The 27,105-nt window shown below is 32.3% G+C and overlaps 5 protein-coding genes and 2 long non-coding RNA genes across 7 annotated transcripts; 2 read left to right on the top strand and 5 right to left on the bottom strand.

Annotated features, from left to right (window-relative positions):
• The first annotated feature begins 291 nt into the window (after positions 1 to 291).
• Positions 292 to 2,625, top strand: LOC117134296. Its single transcript, XR_004458538.1, has 2 exons — positions 292 to 1,282; positions 1,471 to 2,625. It is a non-coding gene; the product is annotated as an uncharacterized LOC117134296 (long non-coding RNA).
• Positions 2,626 to 3,018: 393 nt separating this feature from the next.
• Positions 3,019 to 5,234, bottom strand: LOC103836777. Its single transcript, XM_009113074.3, has 2 exons — positions 4,258 to 5,234; positions 3,019 to 3,559 (listed from the first exon to the last, which is right to left on the bottom strand). The coding sequence occupies exons 1-2, from the start codon at positions 5,158 to 5,160 to the stop codon at positions 3,191 to 3,193; spliced, it is 1,272 nt and encodes a 423-aa protein (XP_009111322.1). The 5' UTR covers positions 5,161 to 5,234; the 3' UTR covers positions 3,019 to 3,190.
• A 422-nt stretch (positions 5,235 to 5,656) lies between these two features.
• Positions 5,657 to 8,772, bottom strand: LOC103836788 (phytochrome-associated serine/threonine-protein phosphatase 3). The gene is made up of 10 exons (XM_009113084.3): positions 8,490 to 8,772; positions 8,132 to 8,278; positions 7,980 to 8,047; positions 7,567 to 7,624; positions 7,173 to 7,283; positions 7,026 to 7,076; positions 6,767 to 6,910; positions 6,593 to 6,688; positions 6,415 to 6,486; positions 5,657 to 6,110 (listed from the first exon to the last, which is right to left on the bottom strand). The coding sequence occupies exons 1-10, from the start codon at positions 8,568 to 8,570 to the stop codon at positions 6,027 to 6,029; spliced, it is 912 nt and encodes a 303-aa protein (XP_009111332.1). The 5' UTR covers positions 8,571 to 8,772; the 3' UTR covers positions 5,657 to 6,026.
• A 1,608-nt stretch (positions 8,773 to 10,380) lies between these two features.
• Positions 10,381 to 12,943, bottom strand: LOC103836798 (E3 ubiquitin-protein ligase RING1-like). The gene is made up of 2 exons (XM_009113093.3): positions 11,638 to 12,943; positions 10,381 to 10,603 (listed from the first exon to the last, which is right to left on the bottom strand). Exon 1 carries the CDS (start codon positions 12,614 to 12,616, stop codon positions 11,639 to 11,641), a length of 978 nt encoding a protein of 325 aa, XP_009111341.2. The 5' UTR covers positions 12,617 to 12,943; the 3' UTR covers positions 10,381 to 10,603; position 11,638.
• Positions 10,610 to 11,292, top strand: LOC117125884. Its single transcript, XR_004448351.1, has 2 exons — positions 10,610 to 11,212; positions 11,247 to 11,292. It is a non-coding gene; the product is annotated as an uncharacterized LOC117125884 (long non-coding RNA).
• Positions 12,944 to 15,530: 2,587 nt separating the features above from the next.
• On the bottom strand, positions 15,531 to 18,018 carry LOC103836815 (sugar transport protein 10-like). Its single transcript, XM_009113113.2, has 3 exons — positions 17,506 to 18,018; positions 16,724 to 17,350; positions 15,531 to 16,309 (listed from the first exon to the last, which is right to left on the bottom strand). The coding sequence occupies exons 1-3, from the start codon at positions 17,965 to 17,967 to the stop codon at positions 15,863 to 15,865; spliced, it is 1,536 nt and encodes a 511-aa protein (XP_009111361.2). The 5' UTR covers positions 17,968 to 18,018; the 3' UTR covers positions 15,531 to 15,862.
• Positions 18,019 to 20,614: 2,596 nt separating this feature from the next.
• Positions 20,615 to 26,076, bottom strand: LOC103836834 (sugar transport protein 10). The gene is made up of 3 exons (XM_009113127.2): positions 25,587 to 26,076; positions 24,805 to 25,431; positions 20,615 to 24,416 (listed from the first exon to the last, which is right to left on the bottom strand). Exons 1-3 carry the CDS (start codon positions 26,046 to 26,048, stop codon positions 23,970 to 23,972), a joined length of 1,536 nt encoding a protein of 511 aa, XP_009111375.2. The 5' UTR covers positions 26,049 to 26,076; the 3' UTR covers positions 20,615 to 23,969.
• Between the last annotated feature and the right edge of the window lie 1,029 nt (positions 26,077 to 27,105).

Consider the following 27,105-nt stretch of genomic DNA (forward strand, 5'->3'; position numbering starts at 1 on the left):
AACTTAATATTTAGATTTTAAACTTTGCATTGAATGTTCTTAAAATTATAAATTACTAAAACTATTAAACATCCCATATTTTTTTTATTGTTATCAATGATTTAAATTTTTGTTATAAAGAAATACAAACGATCAAAAATAATATGAGTATAAAATATTTTTAACAGATGTCAATATTAAAAATGTACTATATATCTATGTTGATATCATTTAAACTTAATTTTTATAACATATAAAATATAAAAATTGTTTGTGTGGATAAATAAAATTTATTTAAGTATATGTACCAATTTAATTATACGTAATAGTTACTAAATTTTAATTATTCAATATATATTTATTATTTCATAATATGTAAAAAATATATAATAATTAAAAATAATTTATATATAATATTCATCCCGTGCAAGGCGCGGGTCTTAACCTAGTAGAAACACTAAAAAACAATCATAAATCTTTTGAGAAAGAAAAGCAAACAAAACTTCTCTTCTAACACTTCATTTTTCTTCATCATTCCACATAGAAACAAGGCAGAGAGTCTTTTGATTTGGACCATATCTTTGGTGCTATCAAAGATGGTTACAACTTGAGGTTACAGGGAGAAAACTCGTTTTTCTCAAATTTTAGCGGTAAAACTTGTTTCTGCAGTTTTCACAGAAATTAATTTTAATTTACAGTTTTAACATAAAATTTTGATTTTATAGTTTTGGTGGGAAAATTAATTTTGTAAAATCAAACAAACTATAAGTCTTAGTATCTATCTATCTATCTATAATAATAAAGCAGGGTTTTCTCTCACCTTAGCCCTCCACGTCACTATGGAGATAGGAGCATTCTGCGCCACGTGTCGACACATTAAGGTACTCTCGATTTTTGCTTTCTGCCGGGTTTCTACATCCTTATTTTAACTGGGCTTTTATTAATTTAAGCCCAAAATTTTGTAGACCCCTTACAAACCCACAGGGGATTAGGGTTCCTTCCTCTGTCTTTCTCTTGAGCGGCGGCCTTCACAATGAGAGCACACGGAAGGTTAGAGTGATGATCCGATCTACAGTTCGACTCAAACGATATTTAGAAGCTTCAGCCGGGTTCGTATGTTTTAAGTATGTTCTACGATTATATTTGGAATCGACTGATCTGTTCATTACTCTTTCTTTTTGCCATTGGAATCAATCGAGAGGGCTTGAGATGCCGGCTTAACATGTAACGCGTGTAACATGTTGTTCGAGAACGAAAGCTTCATTACAGCTCCGATTGGCACAGTTACAATCTCAAGTGCAAGGTCAATATTTTTTGTCTATTTTATTATTTGTTCGTCGGAAAATTCTACTCTAACGGTTTTGCTTAGATAAGATGAAAATTTCTGAGAAAAAAATAAAAACTTTCATCATTTTTCCATCAAAAAGGTTTTACTTTATCATTGTTCTTGATGTGTGGCATCTGAATCGTTGAGGTTTTGAATACGTCTAGGAAGCTGGAGCTCCTGGGGTTACAGAAGAGTGATAATGAGTAGGTGGAGGCAGATTCAGATGAGGAACTGGCTGATGCGGAAGAAGAAGAGGCCTCAGATTCTTTGTCTAAGTGAATGTGCTCGGGAGCTGGTGGAGAAGATGATGCAGACATGCACAAGCACCATGGTTTCTTTGTTCCGAATGTTGAGTATCTAAAAGATCCAGAAGGCTTCTCACTTACCTCGGTCTTAAGGTTCAGACTCGTCAGTTAAGCATTGTTGTAAAGCTTTGAATTTTCTTAACTTTTATTTACTCTTATACCATGGATTATGATTCATGTCAAGAGAGACTTCATGTGTCTCTATTGCAGCGAGCTGTGCCATGCATTCAGCAGCTTAGAAGCTGTAAGAAAGAGTCATTGCGAATTGCATTATGGTGATAAAAAAAGAAGCTAGAAATAGAATTCAACTTAGGTGATTGTGAGGAAGATGCTTTGTATCCTGTTTCGTTTTATTAAAAAAAATAAAAAACTGTTTATTTGCTCTAACAAAAAAACAGTACATCTTCCCCTGCTTTAACCCAGTATCACGACATAAATGTTACATGAATTTTCCTATTACAACACGTCCTTTTATTACAATAACTTGCACTCCAAGCTCCAACAAATCCAACCAAAACAAGTACTCAACTCTCTACGCCGCTTACGCTTGGAAAACATTTAATAATTGAATTGTAAATTTTGTAGCCATTGTCGCCTTCACAAAATAAATTCAGTCAAACTTATACACAAAACAATAAACCAATAAACCATCAACTTTCCGTTTAGGATAAACCAATAAACTTCAAAAAAGAAAAAAAAAACAAATTTCCTATACATACGAACCTCAAAAAAGAAAAAAAGAAATCTCTTATACATACAAACCGTAAACCAAAAAAATGCATCGCCCACATTACCAAAAACTTTTAACATTTTCACTCAGCAGGAATCAAAAATGCATTCACATGCCTTCGAAAGCTAAGGATTCCATGTCTGAGATCTCCTAACATGCACTCACAAAATCCATTATTAGGTCTAGGCTCTCAATTCCTAATTGTCAAGAACTAATAATTCTATCTCGATTGGTCTAACAACTAACAAATGAAAAATAAAACTAAATGAATTCAAAAAAGAAAACAACATTGGAACCCGGCGCGTAGCGCCGGAATACCCCTAGTATACTTATACATTACCCAAAATGGTATGAAGTAAAATAATTGGATTAAAATTTAAATCCAAAAAACTCATAGACTAATTATGCTTAGCCATTTTAGTCATGTTTCGAAAATAGAGTTGTTCCATTGAGCCCATTTTAATACCTACTTGCAAGCAATAAAGAACGCCTGCAGTCGCTGGAGACAAGTCTGAGGTATGTCCAAGACAAGTTGCAGAGGATGCTAGTAGGAATGGCGGAGAAATTTTCTCACATTGAAGCTTCTCTTAACCGCCTTGATAGGGGGACTACGTAACTGCGTGAATACTCATATTTTTATGTCAATCTTCTTACTGCAAGGGGTTTGAGACAGTAAATAATGTTATAGTACAGTGACCATAGGAACTAACGTCGTATTATTCTTATGGTACAATGACCATTATCTGTTCGGGCGTTATAATTCTAAATTACATATATCATAAGCCAACAAGACTTTGATGATGATCTACATGCATCGATTCCATTATCAAACCTTTATTTTGGTAATCTTTAGCGCACAAGACCCAAGTTCAAGATTCCCCAAGAAGCATCTGGCCAAGATTGATCCTGTGACTTCATGAGAAGAACTCTGACCCAAGCAATCCAACCTTCCCATGACATCCTCTTGTCCCATGGACTTCCCCATTGCAACAGCAGAAGTAGCCCTCTCTCTGCTTCTCTCTCTGCCTCTGCGAATCTCTTCTTTCCCAGATACACTTGACTCAACAGCACATGTGGCTCTCCCACAAACGGGTTCTTCTCAATACACCCCAACAATCTCTCCTCTGCTCTCTCCAAGTACCCGTCTTTGCTTGCGTCGCTGGTCACAGCTTCCCAGTACATGTCCCTTGCTTCTATCTGCTCCTTTGCATCCAGTACCTGTTCCAGTACATGTGCAGCTTATCAATAAACTCTAAAGCTCAACTAAATATTTCATATCAACTTAAAAACTCGCGAGTCTATATTTTCTTGATGATATAAGTATGTAAACCAAGTACCAGAAGGCCCTTCTAGTGTCACTTCGTGAAAGCACATTAAACAAATGAGATACAATCAAAGGAAACTTAATGATCTACACATGAAACTAATAAACTAACTAGTTGCATGTATAATTTTTTATATATGTGTGGCTATCAAGAAACACAGATCAACTCTTGATAGCATGTACAATTCATCTTTCTTTCTTTGATGATTAGTTTCTCTATGAAGTATCGTTTCCATAAGAAACTTAAATTAGAGAAGATACAATCTAAGACACAGAAACACGATGATTATGTCATGAAACAGAACCAAAATTAGCTAAACTATATAAAGAAAACACAATGATCTAGACATGAAACCAATCAACTAACTAGATACACATGTATCATTTGCATATACGTGTGGCTATCAAGAAACTATTAAGCTCAGTTTAATTCTTGATATCAACTTATAACTCCGAGTCTACCTTATTTCCATGAAAGGTACTCAACTTACGAAGTATATAATCCCTAGACATAGCTAATGACATGATCATGATGATGAAACAAAACCAATTAGCTAACTATATCAAGAAAAAGAAGTCTGAAACACAATACCTTGGTGCAGAAGCTGAAAACAGGAGGCACCACGAGCTCAATATCTTCATCTCTCTCCTTCCTCACCACAAACCCAGAACCACCACAATCTCTCTTCCTCTGCTCCATCAGAATCTCTTCTTCCCTCACAATCAAACTATAAACCGCACCCATCCTCGAGTTAGAGTTCATCCACAGCCCAGGCTTCCCACTCCCAGGCCACAACGCCCACACATTATTCCCTCTAAACTCCAACCTCCCATCATCATTACAAAACAACTCATCCTGAAACCCAAAGAGCTGATCACTAAAATCCGCCATCGTCATCAGCAAGAAAACACCAACCACCCTCCTCGAAACAACGATCTCATCACCAGTCTTGATATGCTTCACAACGACGCCGTCCTCAGGCACCAGCTCGTTAACCTTCCTCCTCCACTCCTCCTCTCGATCGAACCCTCCTTCCTCCTTGGCCTTCCTCAAGGACACCTCAGAGCGATCGAGATGCTCCACGAGCTCTTGGTCCGAGTACTTGAAGAGGAGGTCGTCGTGGATCAGAGTCTGCCTCGGGACGACGCAGAAGAGATGGATCAGGGCCTCGGCGGGTTGGCCGACGTGTCCGCGGACGACGTGGCGGCCGGTGGAAGGGTGGAAGATGGCTAGGTTGACGTAGGAGTTGGAGTAAGCGGAGTGGAAGAGGCCGCAGAGGCAGACGGGGTCGGGGGCTTTCCAGAGCTTGAGCATCTTGTAGATGTCGATCAAGTGGTCTAGGAAGCTGCCGTGTTTGTGCCAGCACTCGCCTGCGCCGACGCTTTTGAGGACGGCGATTAGGGAGGGGAGGTTGGGGTCGATGTTCTCTAGCTCTCCTCTGAGGAAAGGTCGGGCTAAGTCTAGTACGGTGGAGAGGTTTGGTGATGAGCCCATTGTTTCTCTCTCGTGTTGTTATGGAAGAGGATAGGAAGCTGATCAAGTGATCAACCGATTTACTAAAAAAGAATGACCGAACTGTAAGCCTTGACTTATTATTAAAACAGTGACCAGTTTGATATTTATTATCATATTTTCATTACAAATGCGGAAGCTGTTTATACCAATTACTGTGAAATTTGATTGGATTTGTTATCTTTTCTTGGCACGAAATATTATATTTCACATTAGGCTACACAAGGGCATACACAAAGCCAACGAGATTAAATTTAAAATTTTGTTTTTGTGAAGAGGATTTAACTGGAAAAAAAAATTGAATATAAATCAGTTTGTGGAACAGACGGGTATTTTTAAAATCCCGGATTTACGGTGATGCCCACCCCTAGCTAACAAATTTAGATGAAAACATGAAACACTTGAAGGTTACACAAATCCGAAGGACTAAAATAGCTTCTGAGACAACCAGTATTGACATTTGAATTTCAGATATTGCGAGTTTGTAACGATTCTTGATTATTTTTAGAATTAATGTCGTCCTCATAACAACAACAACAGCAAATAAGCAAAAGATGGAAACAGTGTAACTGTGTAAGTAAACAATACAGAAGAAACAATCGGGGAAAACAAAAACAAGAGAATGACGAGTAGACTTAAAACTAGTAAAACTATCAAGTCTTGACTTGTTGAATTTCACAAGGAAAATGTTACCTAGAGGGACAAAATAATGGAAATACAGTATGTGAAACCCATCAGTAGATAAATATTATATCTACATAATACCCTTTTGAGACCTGAACCTATTGCCAATGGTAGCAATGGCTTCATCATCATCTTCATCATGTCCAACTAAAATCGTCGTTTCATCACAGGAAATACGGAACTCCAGTCCTTGGCCCTCTCATTTGATTGTTCTCTTCTGTCTCGTTGAAGTACTTCACATCCCTTTCCTGGTAATAACAAGCATCCCCAAGGATTTCATCATTAAACCATATGGACAACTATGACGGATATGCTGTTAATCAGAAATTCTAACAAACACGGCCTACTTAATCTACATTCTCCTTAAAGCTTTCACTTCAAAAAGCAGATACAAATCAAGAAGTGTGTACTTAATCTGATAGAGAGCAGAATATCAAAAAGAACTGAGTGATTATATCACTCTTGTTGAGAGAAAAGGTGGCATTGATACTATGCATGCGAGAGAAGGCTAGAGACTATATTCAATAAGAAAGACTTGAAGAGATGGCTCACCATGTTTTCATCGAAACTCAATATAGAAGCGACATTGCCACAGCGGTAGCAGTAATTAGGTGCAGACCATACCTTCACACCAAAGAAAAAGAAAAAAAAAACACATTATTTAAGAATAGTAACATTTCCCATTATCCAGCATTAAAAAGGGTAACATCATAAGAAGCAGGACACTCACAGTTACAAGGCCTTTATCTTGGAACATGTACTTAAGACCTTCTTGTACCAGCTGGTGAGCACGGCACACTAGATCAAGTTTGTTGATGTGATTGAACTGCACAAGAAGCAAAACCATATATCAGACCCGTGAAATCGGTGTATCAATTGCAACTATTGAAGAAGGAAAACATACCTCAGTAGTAACCCTTGATCCGAAAAGCCAGCCAGCTCCACGTGGACTAACAGCCCATGTTTCAATATCTTCAGGATCGCTCCACATAAGATCGCAAAAGGGCCCTTCATGGGGAATCTCACAATTTCGATCTACCAGTCTTATCTAGAGTCCACAATAAGATCTAAAGTGAGCGAATGGCCTTAATAACATGCTGAACTAGAAACATGCTTGGCGTGTGAAACCCAAAAGAAAAAAAGAAAAAAAGGCAGAGTTAAACCTGATCAATTGTCCGGACATCCGGGGAAAGGCCACCATGAACACAAAGAACCTAGAAAAAGAATATATTATTTTCGTTTAGGATACAGAATACAGTAAACATATGCGTTCACATGGCCACTGCCAAGTTAATGAAGGAATTACGTACTCTGCCATCAATAATAGCTGATAGAGTAAGATAGTCAAAAACATCTGTGCAATATCGCCACGCATTAGCGTTGCCATACTTCCTTTGGCACTCATCATAGAAACCATATACCTGAAAAACATACACTGGGATGAGAATCTCAATACTATAAGTGACACAGTAAATGTGCCTCCCACCGGCACATAACACATCTTAATGAGGTTTTGCAGGAGTGCATTGAAACAAAAACAAAAAATTATCACTAAAACTTAATTCCTAAACAGCGCGCATGCATCAACTAAGAGATACAATAACGTAAGAAAGAAGATACATCAAGAGCGCGAAGGAGACCACACATTCTAAAAAGTGGGTGAAGAAAACAATAATAGATATTGTAGAAGAGAACAATGCATACCTGCGTTAGCTGCCTACTTTCATGATTTCCACGCAGAAGTGTAATATTGGCTGGATGTCTACACATTACAACACAAACGAGACAAATAACAATTTAATGCCCCCAAATGGAAAATAAATACTTCAAAAAAGTAGCAATGGATGTCACACGTAAACTAATCATTTGGTATCTATGTATATAATCCAACAACAGAAGAACATGAGATGCTTGAGAAGCAATTACTTCTTCATTTGAACCAATTCTAATTGCAGTGTTACTGGGCCAATCTCTTCCGAACAAAGACTAATAGTTGTCAAGATCAATAGCTCAATAAACAAGGATTTAGTCTTAAGCACAGATAAAAGCAAGAACAAGAGCATATTAAAGGCAAGATAAAGGGATATCTTGTGAACATTAAAGAAACAGGTCTTTACCTAGCTTTAAGAAGCAAAAGAATAGTGAAGACTTCAAGGCTGTTGTAACCTCTATCCACAAAGTCCCCCTGCGCACAGCAAGATCATGATTGCATTCATATCAAATGTGTCAATTACCAGAGACACCCGGAAACAAAATAAAAAGTCCGTACCATAAATATGTAATTGGTGTCGGGAACATGACCCCCGGTCTGAAAAAGCTTCATGAGATCATGAAACTGCCCATGGATGTCACCACATACGGTGACTGGACTGTTGACAGGCTGCACGTTTGACTCCTCTATCAAAATTTCTTTCACCTATAACAAACATAAACCATAAATTATATTCTCAATCGAAAGTATTAAATCTTTGTATACTAATAACAACTTATTGAAAGAAAAATTCTTAAATCAAAGGAACCAAAAAGACGCAATACAGAGGGATGGGACCAGAGTTCGAAGCCACCTCAAACCAAGATACAGATTAATCGAATTTAGGTAAGTAAGGAAGAAGAAGAAGATGGTGTACGTATTCGCAGAGAAGCTGAAGCTCTTCCTCGGAGAGATGCTGACCGTCTTTAACCTTCGAAATCCATTGATCCAAATCCATTACTCCCTTGTTCTCTCTCTCTCTATCTATCTATGTGTTCCTCTTTCTCCGTCGATTTTAGTGGCGATTTCAGGATAGATCTACCGGTGACTCTCCGACTTCGTTAGGGTTGGTTAAGAGGAGGAGATGAAATAGGGAAAGTCGATCTCCCACCGCTTCAAACGCTAATCGCACTTCCGCGTTTTGGTTTCATTTAATTAAGGGGGCGACTGGTTTTCCCGCTACCACCCGCAAACGCAGCTTTTGCGGTTGGTAGCGGTTGTCGGCGGTTTGCAACAATCACTCAAATCGCTCTAAACCGCTTCAAACCGTTTCAAACCGCTCTGAATCTCATAAATTCAAAAGCTGGCTCCAGCTAGCGTTTGCGGTTGCGGGCGGTTGCGGGAGGGTAAAAAAAATTTCTTTTTTTTAAAACAATATATATACAAAAGTAAAAATATTTAATAAAAACTTTAAAATTGAAATTATGAAAATATTAAAATATATCTATTATATTTTAATTAATAATATAAAATTTTATAATAAAAACAATTTCAATAAATTTTTAAAAATTAAAATTATAAATTTCTAAATATAAATTTTATATTTAATATAATTTTATGATTTTTGATATTTTTTATAATTATATTAAATGTAAATATTGTTAATTTATTATTTGACTATTACCGCATTAGGTAGTTAACCAGTCATAAGTCACCCGCAAACGCATCAATTTTTAACCGCAGTACCAGTCGTACAAATCTCTTAAAACCGTTAGAAACCGCAACCGCCCACGTCCACAAACTCCCGCAACCGCAACCGCAACCGCTGCGTTTGAACCAGTCAGGCCCTAAGGGTATGACTGGTTTTCCCGCTACCATCCGCAAACGCAGCTTTTGCGGTTAGTAGCGGTTGCTGGCGTTTTGCAACAATCGCTCAAACCGCTCTAAACCGCTCCAAATCGCTCCAAATCGCTTTGAACCTCATAAATTCAAAAGCTGGTTCCAGCTAGCGTTTGCGGTTGCGGGCGTTTGCGGGAGGATAAATTTTTTTTTTTTCCAAAACAATATAAATACAAAAATAAAAAAATTCAATAAAAAAATTAAAGTGAAATTATAAAAATGCTAAAATATATCAATTAAATTTTAATTAATATTATAAAACTTTAAAATAAAAATATTTTCTATATTTTTAAAAAATTTAAACTATAACTTTCTAAATATAAATTTTATATTTATTATAATATTATTATTTTTGATATTTTTATAATTGTATAAAATGTAAATATTATTAATTTATTATTTAACAACTGCTGCATTTGGTAGTTAACCAGTCATAAGTATCCCGCAAACGCACAAATTTCTAACCGCAGAACCAGTCGTACAAATCTCTTAAAACCGCTAGAAACCGCAACCACCCGCATCCGCAAACTCCCGCAACCGCAACCGCAACCGCTGCGGTTAAACCAGTCAGGCAAACGCGTCGCTTTGTAAAAAAAAAAGCGATTGTGATCCCTTTTATAATTTTCTTTCGTCAACAGGTCCCTCTTATAATTCTTAAAATTACGAATAGAGCAAACTACTTATGATTTGCGTCTTAACAACATTCCTTGAAGTTGAACAAACCACAACGGCTGTTTGTTTAATAATTGATTTGATACCATCTCTTTCTGTAGATACTTATCATTCAGCTTTGTCTGCCACTTTCATATTTTAAAGTCTTTGTATCCCAATTTTACATGCCTTTTTTTTGTGCAATTTTATAAGCCTTTTCTTCAGAATGCGATATCTGAACCAAAGTTGTGTATACCCAATATCTATGGAACTATTTCTACCAGAAAATAAACAAATATAGCACTTAGATGAAATATTGCGATTTTTTGAACAACTCACATCCGCTGTATAATCCCAAAATAATAAGACAATAAAATACTTTTTTTTTCGTGGTTAAATGTACAAGATATGGTAAATGACTCTTGCCTTACTGCCTTTTCGTGTGAGAACTTGTGCACATCCTTCTTCCAATTCAGTTTCCAAGCAATGACTCTTGCCTTACTGCAACCAAAAATGAAAGCAGTAAGTTTTAGGACAAATGGTTTCATTCTCCAACATGCCACCGAAAAAGTGGTTTCAAAAACTCGACCTTCGACCATAAAGGTCCAACTTGAAATACGAGAAGTATTAGCAATTACACTGATGGATCAGTCGGAATCCCAAACTCAAATAACAACTCTATCGATTATAACCTCTTGCATAATCGGCTACAACAATTTGATATTTTATTTATCAATGACTCTTGAGTCTTTTATTTATGCTAACCTTGGACTCTTGTCTAACTAGATATGCAGTTCATGATACTCATTTGCATTCCTTGTAACCACTACGAACTACAATTGCTTACTCTCCAACATCTACCCATCGAAAGAAAGACAACTTACTACATCAACCAGAGAACTAGTTTCCCATCATCATGCTAAAGCAGTCACAGTGAGAGTCTGAGAGATTTCGGAGGATACCCCCTAAAAACTCTCCTCTATCCACATGGAAATTTAAAATTTAAAATTGTACGCACCATTTTTCCATACTAAAGCACAAAGTGTGCTAATCACCAACTTGCTTAAATATCACATGCAATATTCACAACAACCGGAAGGACTCGGAAACGTTTATTTATATCAATATTACATAGATATCAAAGGTTAGCGCATTACTCCGGAGCCTAGATCAGAACCGAAGATTTCTAATAAGCAAGGATATATACTGCTAACAAAGAGGACCTGCAGGAACTAGTTTAAGCCTATGGTGCTTTTTAATCAAGTAGCCACATTTGAGCTCCTTATCTATCACTACTGCAAAGCAGATGCCTAACCCACAATTCAATTTCAAGTAAACAATTATGGCATTCAAGCAATGGCCCGAGTATGACTTCACCGTAGAAAGCCACACATTGACAATGTTCTTGCAGCCACAGTGCCACACAACCTATTATTACCTCTGAGGTTCTCAAATAATAAAAAGTAAGTAGACTAGTCGCACAAAGACAACACAAAAATCAAACAAAGGGTCTTTAGTAAGAAGAGGGTACAAACCTCAATCCAAATCTTCCTGTCTGGTCTCAAGATTAGACCCACCTCCACCACCAGCACCACTTCCAGACCCTGAACCACGTCCAGAACCAGAGCCATCCTGAGTCCTGAACCGCAAAGGCAGCTGTATACTAAACCTCCTTGCCGTCTGCTGACCCTCAACCGACCCCTGCCCACCCCCACTCATCATCTGACCTCCCCTTTGCCCCCTGCTCTCATAATCAGGATCATCAGTAGGCAACTCATACCGACAAACCGGACAAGAGTTATGCAACTCAAGCCACGGCATCAAGCAATCCTGATGGAACACATGCTTGCAAGGCATCTGCTTCACATCGCCACCATCCTCGAACTCATCCATACAAACGGCGCACTGGTTCATCTCAGAGTTCAACATATCCAACGTCACCTTAACAGTCGGCAGCGCGTCGATCGCGGATTTGGAGGCAGGAGGAGTTCCGTATCGGTTAGGGTCATTCTCCGCGAGCTGCTGAATCAGCTGCTCGAGGCCAGGGCCAAAGAAGTAGTCCCCCATGTTTCCAGGTATCCGGCTAAACGGATCCGAGGGATGATCCTCGATCACGAACTGGACGTGAGTGCCGCTGGACTGCAGATGCTGGAGATGGTTCTGGAGAAACGACACCGGATCAAACGCTCCTCCGCCTTGAGGCTGATTCTCGGTAGAGCGTGGGCCGAAGAGGCTCGGGTTCGAGGAAGGAGGAGCGGAGGAGGAGCCGAATAAGAGCGGGAGGATGGTGGAGAAAGGATCAGCCATCGGGAGGAAACCGAGAGGGTTGAGATTTGGGGATGGGTTAGGGTTTGGTTCTTCGTATTCTTCTAGAAACCCACCGGAGCAACGGGGGCAGAAAGGATCGTCGGCGGAGGAGATTGAGATGGTGACTGTGCGATTGCACTGGTAACAGAAGAACAGCTTGTCAACCGCCGCGGCGGTGGAGAGAGTAGAGTTTCCGCCGGAAGACATGACGGAATCTGTGAAATTTCTTCAGAGCGCGTGATGGGAGAGAGAGAGAGATGAAGAAAGCAACCCGTCACAGGAGAGAGAAAACAATTCTTTGATTTGTGGCTGACTCAAACTCTCCTTTACGATAGTTTAATTATTTGGGCTTCGGCCCATATCAAATTTTGTTGCGTTATAATTATTTTTATTGTTCCATATATATCTTTATATATTTATTTAACTACTATTTTAAAGTTAAGTTCTGAATTTTAAGAAAAATATAATCACTATTATATTTTGAATTTTTTTTTTTTTTTGAAACTTTTAATTTTTATTTTTTTTATTTTTTAAATTTTGAAACTCTATTCCTTTAACCCCACCCCTTAACTCTAAATCCTAAATCTATATTAGTTAACCCTAAGGTAAAAATACATTTTACCTTTTAATAAAACTTATTTTGGACATTTTCTTCATTGAATACTATTTTTGTGACAAAATCTTAAAAAAAAAAATACTATTTGGGGGATAGGGTTTCAAATTTAAAAAAATTAAAATTAAAATTAAAATTTTCAATATAAAAATGACTATATGGGTCCTTTTTTTTCTTAAGTGCTATTTTTTGTGACAAAAGCTTAAAAATTGCTATTTGATAGAATTGCTCTAAATATTATTATATAACAAGCAAAAATTTAAAATTTAATAGTTTATTTATAAGGTGTGTTTTAAATTATTTTAAACACATTAAAATCTGAAACATATTAATACATCTTTCGGTATCTCTTGCCAACTTTTTATAAACTTTTTAATATAAATGATATAATATTGTTTTCTAAATGCTATTTTATTAATATATTGTATGATAGATTAAATAAGTCATATAAATCTATAATTGTAAAATACCAACTGTTACCCGTTCCACTATGCTATGAAATATTACAAATATTAGCTAATTTAAAATATTTTATTTTATCAAGTAAATATATATTTATAAAAAAATTTACATCAAATTATAAAATTTTATTTTATCAATTTTATTCATTATCCATGATTTGATAATTACCTTTATAATTAAAGTATATTGTAATATTTTGGATTTTTTGTTATTTGGATTTATATAAATTTTAATTTACTTTTATGATTTATAAATTATTTTAGAGATGAATTTATTTAAATATATTTATAATTTAATTTAATTTAACATTTAATAATACTATATATATAATACTATAAATTTTATAATGTGTATATAAGTAAAAATTAAATTAACTTTAAATGTATTATATTTATTTAATAATAATTACGAAGCTATTTCATTATTTAAATATTTAAAATTGAAAAAAATATTAAAATGTTATTAGATTGTAATGTTAGAAAAAAATACGAATAACTTTTTAGTTATTTTATTTTATAAATATCTAAATATATTTTTAGTTATTTATTTAATAAATTTTAAATTTTTTTTTAATAATATCAATATTATAGTAAACACTATATAAATTTATTTAGTCTATTATAAAAATTTGTTAATTTATAGACTTATTAATTAAAATTAACATTTCTGTTTTACATTTATATTATAAAAATCTTTTAAATTTCTAAAATAAAAGTTTAATTTCACAATATTTTATAGTAGTTAAATTTGGCTTTAGATTTTGTCTGTTTATTAAATTATTGATATATTTCTAATTATCATAATTATATCCTATAATATAAATTCATTTTAAATTTAGTTTGTTAAATAACATCAAAATATTGAAATAAAAAGAAAAATTAGAGATAAACTTTATTTTGATAAGAAATACAAACAATACGATGTTTTGTTTATGTTTACACAAACCTTATACAAATTTTATACATGGCAGTTATTAACTTACGATTTTAATGGAAAATTATATTATCTAAGACTTTTGAAAATTTTATATTATTATTTTAATAGAATTACATCATATTTTAATTGGTCAAACTTGAGACCATTTTTCAATTAATTTTGAGTCAATATTCTATTCTGGAGTGTATTCTTTTTTTTTTGAACAACTTTCTGGAGTGTATTCTATGTGGCATAATTTGAATGATTTAATTTTCCATGAAGTTTTAGATGATTATGGGTAGATTATATAAACTACTTTTATTTTAGTGAAAAACATAATTAATTATAAAAGTATTGAAATTATATTTTATGTATTTAACTAAGATATCATTAACGTTTTAAAAAATAATTAAACATATTAAAAATTATTGTTTAAAATATTTCCTATAGCACTCAATTTGAAAATATATTTTAATTTTGTGTGGATAAAAAAACTTTTTATTTTAATATAATTACTTCAAATTTTTTATTGAATAGATCTTATGATTTGCCTGCTTACAATTACTTTCTAGCATTATTAAATTTTCAAAGAAAAATACATATGTATATATATATATATTATCATTTTGGATTATAATTTCAAGAAATGTCATATTTCCATAAAGTTTATTAAATATTGATGCTCTAACTGGTAACCATGAAAACAATAACATGAATGAAGAGGAAAAGAATAAATAGAAACAAAATAAAAAATGAAAAGAATATACTTTTGTTCTTTACCAATTTTCATAAAGTATGTTTTGTTCTATAGTTCCTTAAAATAAAAAGAATGGTAAGGAACTATATGTAACAATTATTCTTCACAAGTAGTGTAAATATTTACAATTATTCTTCACAAGTAGTGTAAATATTTAAGGAATTGATAGAAATTTTTTGTTCCCAATAATTCCCTACGTCACCGGTTAAATCCTGAATACAATAACATGCATTTTTTTTTGATATATCCTATCGGATGATCATATCAGACTCAGGGAGAATGCAATTAGTGTTACAAAGTGGACTGATTATCATACTACGTGGCCCAAATTCGAATGTCTTCGACTAATGTAAGATGTGAACATATCTTCTATTACAGCTCAATATGTTAACTATTTGGACCGAAGACCAAACCTAGACTTACAAATCAGTGATAATTTAATTTTCAAAGGGAATCAAACCAATGACTGATGTGGATACACACCGACCATCAAGAAAGCTACAATACTGCTTGGTTTTTGGTTTATTGTGTGAATCAAGCATTTGGTTTATTCATATAAGAAATGTAAAAGACAATAAAGAAGCATCGTACATATTAAGGTAATGAATCAGGTAATTAACAAATTATCTAGACAGCATTAACATGAAAACAACTCATAATTGATGAACATATATGACCGAACCAATTCCACTTAAACCGAATTGGTTTAGTTTTCATCATGTCCACCAATAACTGCATCATCTGGAATGTAATTTTTCCAGAACCAATGTTGCTTCCAAACTCTTGCCATCTCTTCAATGGGAACACCTCTGGTCTCCGGAAACAAGAAGTAGATGAAGATGGTCATGATGGCAACCATGCCTGCGAAGAAGTAGAAGAGACCAAACTTCATGTGACAAAGCATTGTCAAGAAGAATTGACCGATGAGGAAAGTGAAGAACATGTTGACTGAGACGTTGATGGCTTGTCCTGCTGGTCTGATTTCCAATGGACAGATCTCACTGGGTACTAACCAACCCAATGGACCCCATGACCATGCAAATCCAGCAACGTACACACATATGAAAACAAGAATCCAGTCTGCTGTTGCTGGTGTCAAGGTTCCAGTTCCCGTGGTTCCGAATTTTAAACCGATAAATGAACCAACAAGAATCTGAAAAGATAAACAAAACATGCACCAATCATATATGTTACTTTTTTTAGGTAAAAGAAAGAAAGAAATATATATATACCCTAATAAATTACATATTATTTTCAAGAAATTATGGTTCTTTTTACAGTTTCCATGTTCAGGTTGTAATGATTTTTAAAAAGAAAAAGTAATTTAATCATCTAAATATTCAAGAAATTTTCTGGTCCTTTATAAACATTTAATAAATTGTCATTGTTTTTATGAAAAATACACTTTTCATATATCTAAAATATTTCTAGTCCCCTAAATGTCGGAACCGGCTATATTTATGATTGTGTGCATGCAAACGGATATTTTAGTGATTAGAGTGGAAAAGCTAATGCAAACACAAATAAAGATAGAAAGAATTGAAGGGTATGTAAAAATGATTTGTACCTGACATATGAACATTTGAATGCCACCTTCAAGGAAAAGAAACCTTCTTCCAAATCTATCAACCGAGTATAGGGAGACAAAGGTCGCGAGCACGTTAACTACACCGGTTATTACTGCCGACATAAGAGCAGCATCATCTCCAAAACCAAGAGTCTTGAAGAGAACAGGAGCGTAGAACATAATGACATTAATTCCAGTAATCTGCTGGAAAAAGGGAATGGCCGAGCAGAAGACTAAAGCTGGTCTGTATTTGCTCTGCCTGATGTTTTTCCATGGATGTTCTACCTCTTTAGCAGCGTCACATGCATCGCGTATATCTTGAAACTCATGGTCAACGTTTTCTGTTCCTCGTACTTTCTTCAACATTTGTTTTGCTTCCTCGTATTTTCCTCTCTCAAGCATTGAGTTTGGTGTATCGGGCAAAAAGAATGATCCGATCACCATAAGAATTGCTGGAACAGCTGCTAAACCTAAAGAAACCCTCCACCCATTTTTAGCCATATTAGATGTTCCATAGTTGATCAGATTCGCCACCAAGATTCCAGACGTAATAGCCACCTGGAAACAAATGTTTAGCGCTCCTCTTATCTTTGCTGGAGCCATTTCCGAGAGGTAAACCGGAGTAGACTGAAAAGAAAAACAATTATTATTGAGAATCAGCCTAGACAATATACATATATGATTTTATTTTTGTGGTCACAAAGTTCCGGACCATTGGTCTATATAATGTTGCATGAGGCATTTCACATATTTAGATGATATACAACAAATTAAGACCTAACCTGATTAGCAAATCCCACACCTACACCGAGCAAAAGTCTACCGATGATGAGCATTGTAACATTAATGGCAAAGGCGTTGATTAGTGCACCGGTGAGGAAAGCAAGTCCACCGGTAAACATGGAAACCTTTCGTCCATACTTCCTAGTAACAACCGAAGCCACAAAGGAAGCTACCAAAGCTGCTAAGTAGAGAGAAGAAGTAAACAATTGGAGTTTTTGGTCATCAAATTTGCAGTAAGCCGTCTCGTGCTTCGCCTTTACCCTCTGCTTCTCTAATTGTGGGAAGAACTTGCTAAGAAACTCATCCATTGATGTCACACCTCCTGAGATTCCAAGGTCATAACCAAAGAGGAGACCTCCCATGGCCGCAACCATACATGTTATGACAACGAAAACTGTGACTCCTCCTTCATAATCCGTTCCACCACTTCCTCCTTCTGACACAAAAGCTCCTCCTGCCATTTTGTTTTTGCTTTTGTGCTTAGAAGGAAGGAAGGAAGGAATGTTGTGGCTTAATTTGAAATTGGGACTCACTTTGTGATCCTTTAAATAGATAATGTAATGACACTATAATTAGGGGTTGTATTACGTGCATTGTGTAATAAATTTTGATCTTATCTTTGTTTGGCTTATGATTAGGAGAAGTAGCTTGTTAGTAACAAGAGTTGGTTAACGTTAGACACCAAGTTTCATGCAGAATTTTTACTGTATTTGACTGTTTGTTATACCGTTTTTAGACCTATTTATCTTTCCATTTGTATAAAACTATGAGTTTTCCAGCGCAGAAACAATAATTTCTAATAAAATATATTTTATTTAAAAAAAAGTTAATTTGAATTTGGACATAGTTATTTTTATATTTCAACTTCAACAGTTTGAAAAAAATAATAAACCTATTTTTGTATTCATATTTCTTTTGTTTTGGTTTAACTACTTCAATTTTATTTTATTTAAATTTTAGTAAAGTTAGAATTATATTTTATAATTAAAAATTATTTATATTATATTATATTAAATTTAACTAATATATGTTTTTAATATATCTATTACCACTTAATATATATATATTCTAATAATTTTTTGTTGTTGGTTTTAGTTAAAATATGTCAAACTGAGAAAAACAATTTGTTAATTAATCTAATGAACCGATAAATTTAAATAAAATTTTAATCATTTACCAATCAAAAAAGCATTTGATTAGTGTTGCTTTAGTTCTGTATTTGTTGATGCACATTTACAATTAATTTTGGTAAAAGGTATATTTATACAAAATATGATATATAAGTTCTTGTAAATATTATATTCGTAACTGTATTTACTATATAGTTTATTTTATTAATATAATTATTTTAATAGTGATATATGATTTATTAGTTTTAATATATATTAGTAGTCTTGTCAAAAATAAATACTTATATAGAAAATTAGCATTAATGATGATGTAGAAGTTAATAGTTATTACCATATTAAAAAAAAACCAAAAATATATAAAACTTTACAAGAAAAATTGTACATGTCACAATTAGATTTGTGTCATGTTACGTTTTTCCAAAGCTATGTCATCATTTTTTCTTAAAGTGATTGTAATGGTGACACATGTAGAAATCATTAGGTAAATAATGTTTAGGAGATAGTATAAGACAGTATATATTCATAATAATCATGAAAAATATAATACCTATTTATAAAGTTTTTAATACCTATCTATCTTCTTTTTTCGTTAAATAGCTTTCAAAATTTAAAGTGATAAAAATAAATTTCATTTAATAGTAAACAACAATTATATCCTCACTTTATAATTTTAATTATTTATTTATTAAATAATAAAATAAATAAATAAATATTAAAAAATCAAATGATAAAATAAAAAATAGTTTTTTCAAATTTCTTTTCTTTTTCCGAATCTGTTTTTGTATTTTATTTAAATTCTCTTTTCAGAAAGTTTTTGTTTTTAATTCTCTTTTTTTTAAAAGTATTTTTTTGGGGAAAAGATCTTTCTTACAAAAATTTAGAAAGATCTTTTTGATTTTGCAAAAATAATAATTCCTAATTCATGAATGTCTTCGAAAATATGTAGATAGACTTATTGATAGTGGTTTTAAAACCGGACTGACCCAATGGTTGAACCCGGTTCGACCTTTAACCGGTCACGTACCTGGATTTGGTCTAATAATAGGTTTAACCATGAACCGATTACGTAACCTGATTGGATTTTTGAGTTATTGAACTTATAAAACCGTTAAAACTATCAAAATCCATAAATCAACTATATGAACAAAAAAATATTTTATATTTATTATATTTAATGTTAAAACTTAATTATATTTTAATTATATCTCATATTTAGTAGAATTGCTTTAAAATCTATATACTAGAAAAATATTAAACCAACTTATTGAGCCAGATTTGACCCGGTCGAACCATATTGAACTGTGATCGAAATAATATCCGGTTAAGCTTCCAGTCCGGTTTTAAAAGCACTTTTTATTGAATAAAACTTGTATATATATTTAGAAATGTTTCCTAAATGTGTATGTAATCTTCCTAAATTTTATGTATATGCATATTTAGAAAAATATAATTTAATATTTCATTTTAAGAAACAAAGGAAAATGATTATAAATATGTATAATATCTTTATAAAATTTAGATATCAAATATATGAAGGTAATTCGAAAACATTAGCAATATGTTATACATATAATTCAAGTTGAGTAATGTATTCTTAAAGGACTTACTATATACACATTTAAATATATATTTTAAATACATATTTGTAAAAGTTTTCCTAAATATTATACTTATTTATCAATATCTTATTAAATATTAGAAATATAATCTACTTATTCAGGAATGTATTCATAAAGTTAGATCATGGACACAGGTTTCATACACATTCAAGAAGGTATTCATAAATTCTTTATTAACAAAAATCCTTTCCAACAAAATTTTAAAAACAAATTTAAAAGAAACTATAAAAAATATATTCATTTCATTTTTTTTATTAAATATTTTTATTTGTATATCTCTAAAGTATGGATATATAATTATTATTTACCTCTTTAATGCAACCTATTTTGATTATTTTGATCTTTGGAAACTCTTTTTCTGATAAAACTTTTCATTGCTATTATATGGTATTTATCTAAATATATTTTGAGATAAACATATATTATTTTAATATTAATTTTTTAAAATTATAATAATATTATTTGATAAGTGAGTTTCCTACGTGTTGGCGATCACGCTAATTCTTACGATGATTATTTAATGAGGTACCCTTAATTAATTTTTAATATTATATCTAATTGACTTTATTAAAAATTATTTAATAATTTGGGTCAGTTATAATTTTAGTTTTAAAATTGTTTTCTATAATTTTCCTAATAACATATATAATAAAACGAAGATATTTATAAAATAAATAATGAAAAATATATTTACAAAAGGAAAAAAAATATTTTAGGAAATTGTTTTTTAAATATGAGTATGAAAATATATTATATTTATAATGTGATTTCACAAAAAAAAAGTTTACAAAAAACAAGATATCTTTGATGAATTAAAATATTTATTATTATAATTATTGAGATGATTTAGTCATTTTTACTTCAATTTGTTTTTTTATTTTTTAAGGAGATTTATATATAATTGTTTATCAAACTACATAAATATAAAAATCTAAAATCTAAATCAAATATAATATACCACCAAAACTTAATTAATGTTTTATTGTTTTTGGTTTATAATTTTCTTATATATGTGTATAACTTAATAGACTTATAATAATAATATATAAACCAATATGATTTTTATGTTTAAACTATTTACAATATTTTCAACTTCAGTTTATACATAAAAAATATAAAATTATTTTAAAATTTACAAAAATATATTTTAATTATGAGTTAATTGGTGTTTGTATCCCTATTAAACATCTATATTGGCAAAATACCTATGTCTTCTGGTTAATAATTTCAAGACCATAATACCCCTAGACTCTACTCTGCACAGCTGAAACCGTTATCAGTCTCGTGGACGTGAAGCGATTATTAACTCTAATAGAAACGAGTTTATGCATTGATGGTGACCGTTTGATAAGACATAATCTTATAATTTATGTTGTTCCTACCTTATGTTCTCTAAACTGCTACTAATTAATAATTTTAAATTATGAGTTTAATTAACTTTTTAGAAGATTATGAATATTTTCAAATCTGATTAACAATTTTCAAATTATTAATCATATAATTTATGTTGTTCCTAGATTATGTTCCCTAAACGCCTTTTTGTTAATGATTTCAAATTATGAGTTAAATTAAATTTTGAGAAGATTATGGATATTTTAAATTTTGATTAATAATTTTCAAATTATAAGTTTAATTAAATTTGGGAAGATTATGAATATATTTTTGAAGTAAGTAAGATGTTATAAAATATTTGTTACTAATTTCTACTTAATTTGGTTTGTCGAATTATACATTGTTTCATATATGGTTTGTTACTTAATAAATTGGTAGATACATAATTTGCAAGGTGATACATTTTTTGATAAATTGTTTGTTATCTGATAAATTATTTTGTTACATGATACATAGACTTGTTGTTATCTGATAAAATATTTGTTACCTGCTACATAGACTTGTTGTTATCTGATAAAATATTTGTTACCTGGTATATGTTATGTTACTTCATATATAATTTGGTATAAAAAAATTAATAGATGGTTTGTTAGTTGGTATATGTAATGGTAGCTGATATATATTTGTTCTCCGGTACATGTTGTGTTAGATCATATATAACACTATATCTTAGCGGTTACCAATTACATTAGCTGAAACTTTTACGTGTTGTCGTTATTGTTAGACAGTTTGGAAGATCCCCAAATATATTATTTTTCATATGCTCGTAGTTTTTATAAAGTGAGACTAATAAAGTGAATGTGAAATATAAGAGTAAAGTGAATGTGAAAGTATAGGAGGAAAGATAATGTAAGAAGAAAAAGTGTAAGAATGTGTAAGAGGATAGATAATGTAAAAATGTATAAGAATGTGTAAGAGGAAAGAGAGTGTGAAGAAGGGTAATTTCGGAAATCTAAGATAAGAAATGTAAAGCAATCTACACATATGTCAAATCATGTGTAGATTGCTAATTTTGACCCATTTATGTATATTGAGCTAATTCTCTCTTTAATTATTTGTAAATGTTTTTATTTATTCATACATAATCTTTCAAAATTTTATCGGTTATATTCGTTTATGAAACTTTGTATTTATCATCACTCTAGTTTTTTATATTTTTCTACAAATATACATCAAATTATACATAAAACAATTACAAAAATATAGTTTACATAGTTAAGATGAAGAACTCAACTAATGCAATGAATAAAAATAATCAATTTTTTCTGAACTAAAATCAATATATTATACTTCAATCTGAAGAAATATATGATTTCAATATAACCCACAAAAATGAGTAGCCGGAACAATCAGAAATTTTTACACAAAATAAAAATTTATTAAAGATAAGAAAATATTATTATTTATAATTATATTTTATTTATTTTTATACATATAAATTATGGAATGGCTCAAACTTATATAACTGAAATTGAAATATTAAAAACTGTTACAATTAAGGTCATTTGTAAAATGAATATATATATATATATATATATAATAATTTTATAATATTATGTATATGTTTATTTTTGTAATTTTAAATCGATCAATACTTTAGTTTATTTTTATTTGATTCTCAAAACAACATATATCAACTTGTACTTAATCTTACTGAAATATATAAACAAATCCAAAACAAAAACCAGTAAGCTATGAAATTAGCGGTTTAGGGCCTATGGATTATTGTTGTGGATTTAGAGTTTATAATTTCTGATTTACGGTTAGAGTTTTATAATTTTTCTTTCGAGAGTTATGGTATATTGCTAAGAGTTTAGGATTTAAAGTTTATGATTTTATACCACCAGTCATTTGATAATAATATGGCTATTAAAGTATATTTACTTTGAAATGTTATATTCTAACCTCTACATATTATATTAGTCGGATATATAACTGCATAATTATCTTGTTTGAGTATAAGGTTTAGGGATTATTTCTTTGGGTTTAGGATTCATGATAGTGTTTGAGTTTATGCTTTCTTAATTATGTTTATGGTCTAGGGTTTACTGAATATTCTGTTAGGGTCTAGAGCTTAGGGTTTAGATTTATCTTTTATGGAATACTGTTTAGGGTATATTTAATAGGATTTTGATTTGTGGTTTCATTTTTAGTATTCAAGTTCTAGGAATCCTAAACCATAAACATATAGAGTGTGATTGGGAAAAACGAGCGTAGAGAAAATGAGAGTAAAATTAGTGGAGGAAATGATGTAATAAAAATTAAGGCTAGCGCAACAACCCGAATTGAGAAACATATATGCCCAAACCAATACCGCTTGGTTTAGTTTTCATCATTTCCACCAATAACTGCATCATCTGGAATGTAATTTTTCCAGAACCAATGTTGCTTCCAAACTCTTCCCATCTCTTCAATGGGAACACCTCTGGTCTCCGGAAACAAAAAGTAGATGAAGATGGTCATGATGGCAACCATGCCTGCGAAGAAGTAGAAGAGACCAAACTTCATGTGACAAAGCATTGTCAAGAAGAATTGACCGATGAGGAAAGTGAAGAACATGTTGACTGAGACGTTGATGGCTTGTCCCGCTGGTCTGATTTCCAATGGACAGATCTCACTGGGTACTAACCAACCCAATGGACCCCATGACCATGCAAATCCAGCAACGTACACACATATGAAAACAAGAATCCAGTCTGCTGTTGCTGGTGTCAAGGTTCCGGTTCCCGTGGTTCCGAATTTTAAACCGATAAATGAACCAACAAGAATCTGAAAAGATAAACAAAACATGCATCAATCATATATGTGACTTTGTTTAGGAAAAAGAAAGAAAGATATATATATACACCCTAATAAATTACATATTATTTTCAAGAAATTATGGTTCTTTTTAGTTTCCATGTTCAGGTTGTAATGAATTTTTAAAAGAAAAAAGTAATTTAATCATCTAAATATTCAAGAAATTATTCTGGTCGTTTGAAAACATGTGTTGTTAAATTGTCATTGTTTTTTTTATGAAAAATACACTTTCCATATATCTAAACATGTGTTGTTGTTGTGCATGCAAACGGATGTTTTAGTGAAAAAGAGAGGAAAAGCTAATGCAAACACAAATAAAGATAGAAAGAATTGAAGGCTATGTAAAAATGATTAGTACCTGACATATGAACATTTGAATGCCACCTTCAAGGAAAAGAAACCTTCTTCCAAATCTATCAACCGAGTAAAGGGAGACAAAGGTCGCGAGCACGTTAACTACACCGGTTATTACAGCCGACATAAGAGCAGCATCATCTCCAAAACCAAGAGTCTTGAAGAGAACAGGAGCATAGAACATAATGACATTAATTCCAGTAATCTGCTGGAAAAAGGGAATGGCCGAGCAGAAGACTAAAGCTGGTCTGTATTTGCTCTGCCTGATGTTTTTCCATGGATGTTCTACCTTTTTAGCAGCTTCACATGCATCGCGTATATCTTGAAACTCATGGTCAACGTTTTCTGTTCCTCGTACTTTCTTCAACATTTGTTTTGCTTCCTCGTATTTTCCTCTCTCAAGCATTGAGTTTGGTGTATCGGGCAAAAAGAATGATCCGATCACCATAAGAATTGCTGGAACAGCTGCTAAACCTAAAGAAACCCTCCACCCATTTTTAGCCATATTAGATGTTCCATAGTTGATCAGATTCGCCACCAAGATTCCAGACGTAATAGCCACCTGGAAACAAATGTTTAGCGCTCCTCTTATCTTTGCTGGAGCCATTTCCGAGAGGTAAACCGGAGTAGACTGAAAAGAAAAACAATTATTATTGAGAATCAGCCTAGACAATATACATACATGATTTTATTTTTGTGGTCACAAAGTTCCGGACCATTTGTGTATATAGTGTTGCATGAGGCATATCACATATTTAGATGATATACAACAAATTAAGACCTAACCTGATTAGCAAATCCCACACCTACACCGAGCAAAAGTCTACCGATGATGAGCATTGTGACATTAATGGCAAAGGCGTTGATTAGTGCACCGGTGAGGAAAGCAAGTCCACCGGTAAACATGGAAACCTTTCGTCCATACTTCCTAGTAACAACCGAAGCCACAAAGGAAGCTACCAAAGCTGCTAAGTAGAGAGAAGAAGTAAACAATTGGAGCTTTTGGTCATCAAATTTGCAGTAAGCCGTCTCGTGCTTCGCCTTTACCCTCTGCTTCTCTAATTGTGGGAAGAACTTGCTAAGAAACTCATCCATTGATGTCACACCTCCTGAGATTCCAAGGTCATAACCAAAGAGGAGACCTCCCATGGCCGCAACCATACATGTTATGACAACGAAAACTGTGACTCCTCCTTCATAATCTCTTCCACCACTTCCTCCTTCTGACACAAAAGCTCCTCCTGCCATTTTTGTTTTTGCTTCTGCTTAGAAGGAATGAAGGAATGGTGTGGCTTACTTTGAAAATGGGATTCACTTTGCGATTCTTTAAATAGATAATGTGATGACACTATAATTAGGGGTTGGATTACGTGTATTGTGTAATAAATTTTGATCTTATCTTCGTTTGGCTTACGATTAGGAGAAGTAGCTTGTTAGTAACAAGATTGGTTGACACCAAGTTTCATGCAGAGTTTTTACTGTATTTGACTGTTTGTTTATACCGTTTTTTTTTCTAGACCTTATTTATATATTTTCACTTGTATAATATATATATATATATAAGACGGTATTTTTTTTTTGTAACTGACTGTTTTCTTTGTCTGTAAAGTTTCTTTTAAGAACAAAAAATTGTTTTCGACAATACTCAAAATATTGAAGCTTTGTCATATTACTAATTCAAACAAAATTCAAAATAGTAGAAACTACTCATATAACTATATGGTGAATAAAGTAAAAAAACTTTCCATGAGTTTTCAAGTTAGAATCGTATTTAAAAAAATATTCAGTGAGAATACATTTGGTAGAGTTCTAGGCCATCATCAAAAAAAATATAGAGCAAAATAGAGATGGTGACTGTGCTATGAATTCATAAAAACATCCCATGAGTTTTCAAGTAATTAAGAATCCATTTTTATTTTTATTCTAAATATTCAAGAGCATGGGAAATTGAGAATTCGTTTGTGGTGGAGATGCTATAATACAAGTTTTGGTTTGGTTAATTTAAGCATCCTTCTTTTTTTATTATATTTTAATTATGCTTTTATAAATTATAAAAATATTATATAGACAATTTTGTGGTAGATATTATAATTCTTTACTTGTTTGTGTATTTTTCAAGAAATTTTTTGAGTCAGAACATATTATTTTCTCTTTCTTTTTATAAAAGAAGAAAAAATGCTTTCTTTTTTTTAATACTTTTTTTAATACCAAATATATCGATTTTTGATCCAAACGGGCAATCAAAAGATTACCTTGGCCGGTGTACTGACAAATATTGATTCTAAGTTACATAAGCAGATCTAAA

The sequence above is a fragment of the Brassica rapa genome, chromosome A01 (genome assembly GCF_000309985.2).
Source record: "Brassica rapa cultivar Chiifu-401-42 chromosome A01, CAAS_Brap_v3.01, whole genome shotgun sequence".
NCBI classification, from domain to species: Eukaryota; Viridiplantae; Streptophyta; class Magnoliopsida; order Brassicales; family Brassicaceae; genus Brassica; species Brassica rapa.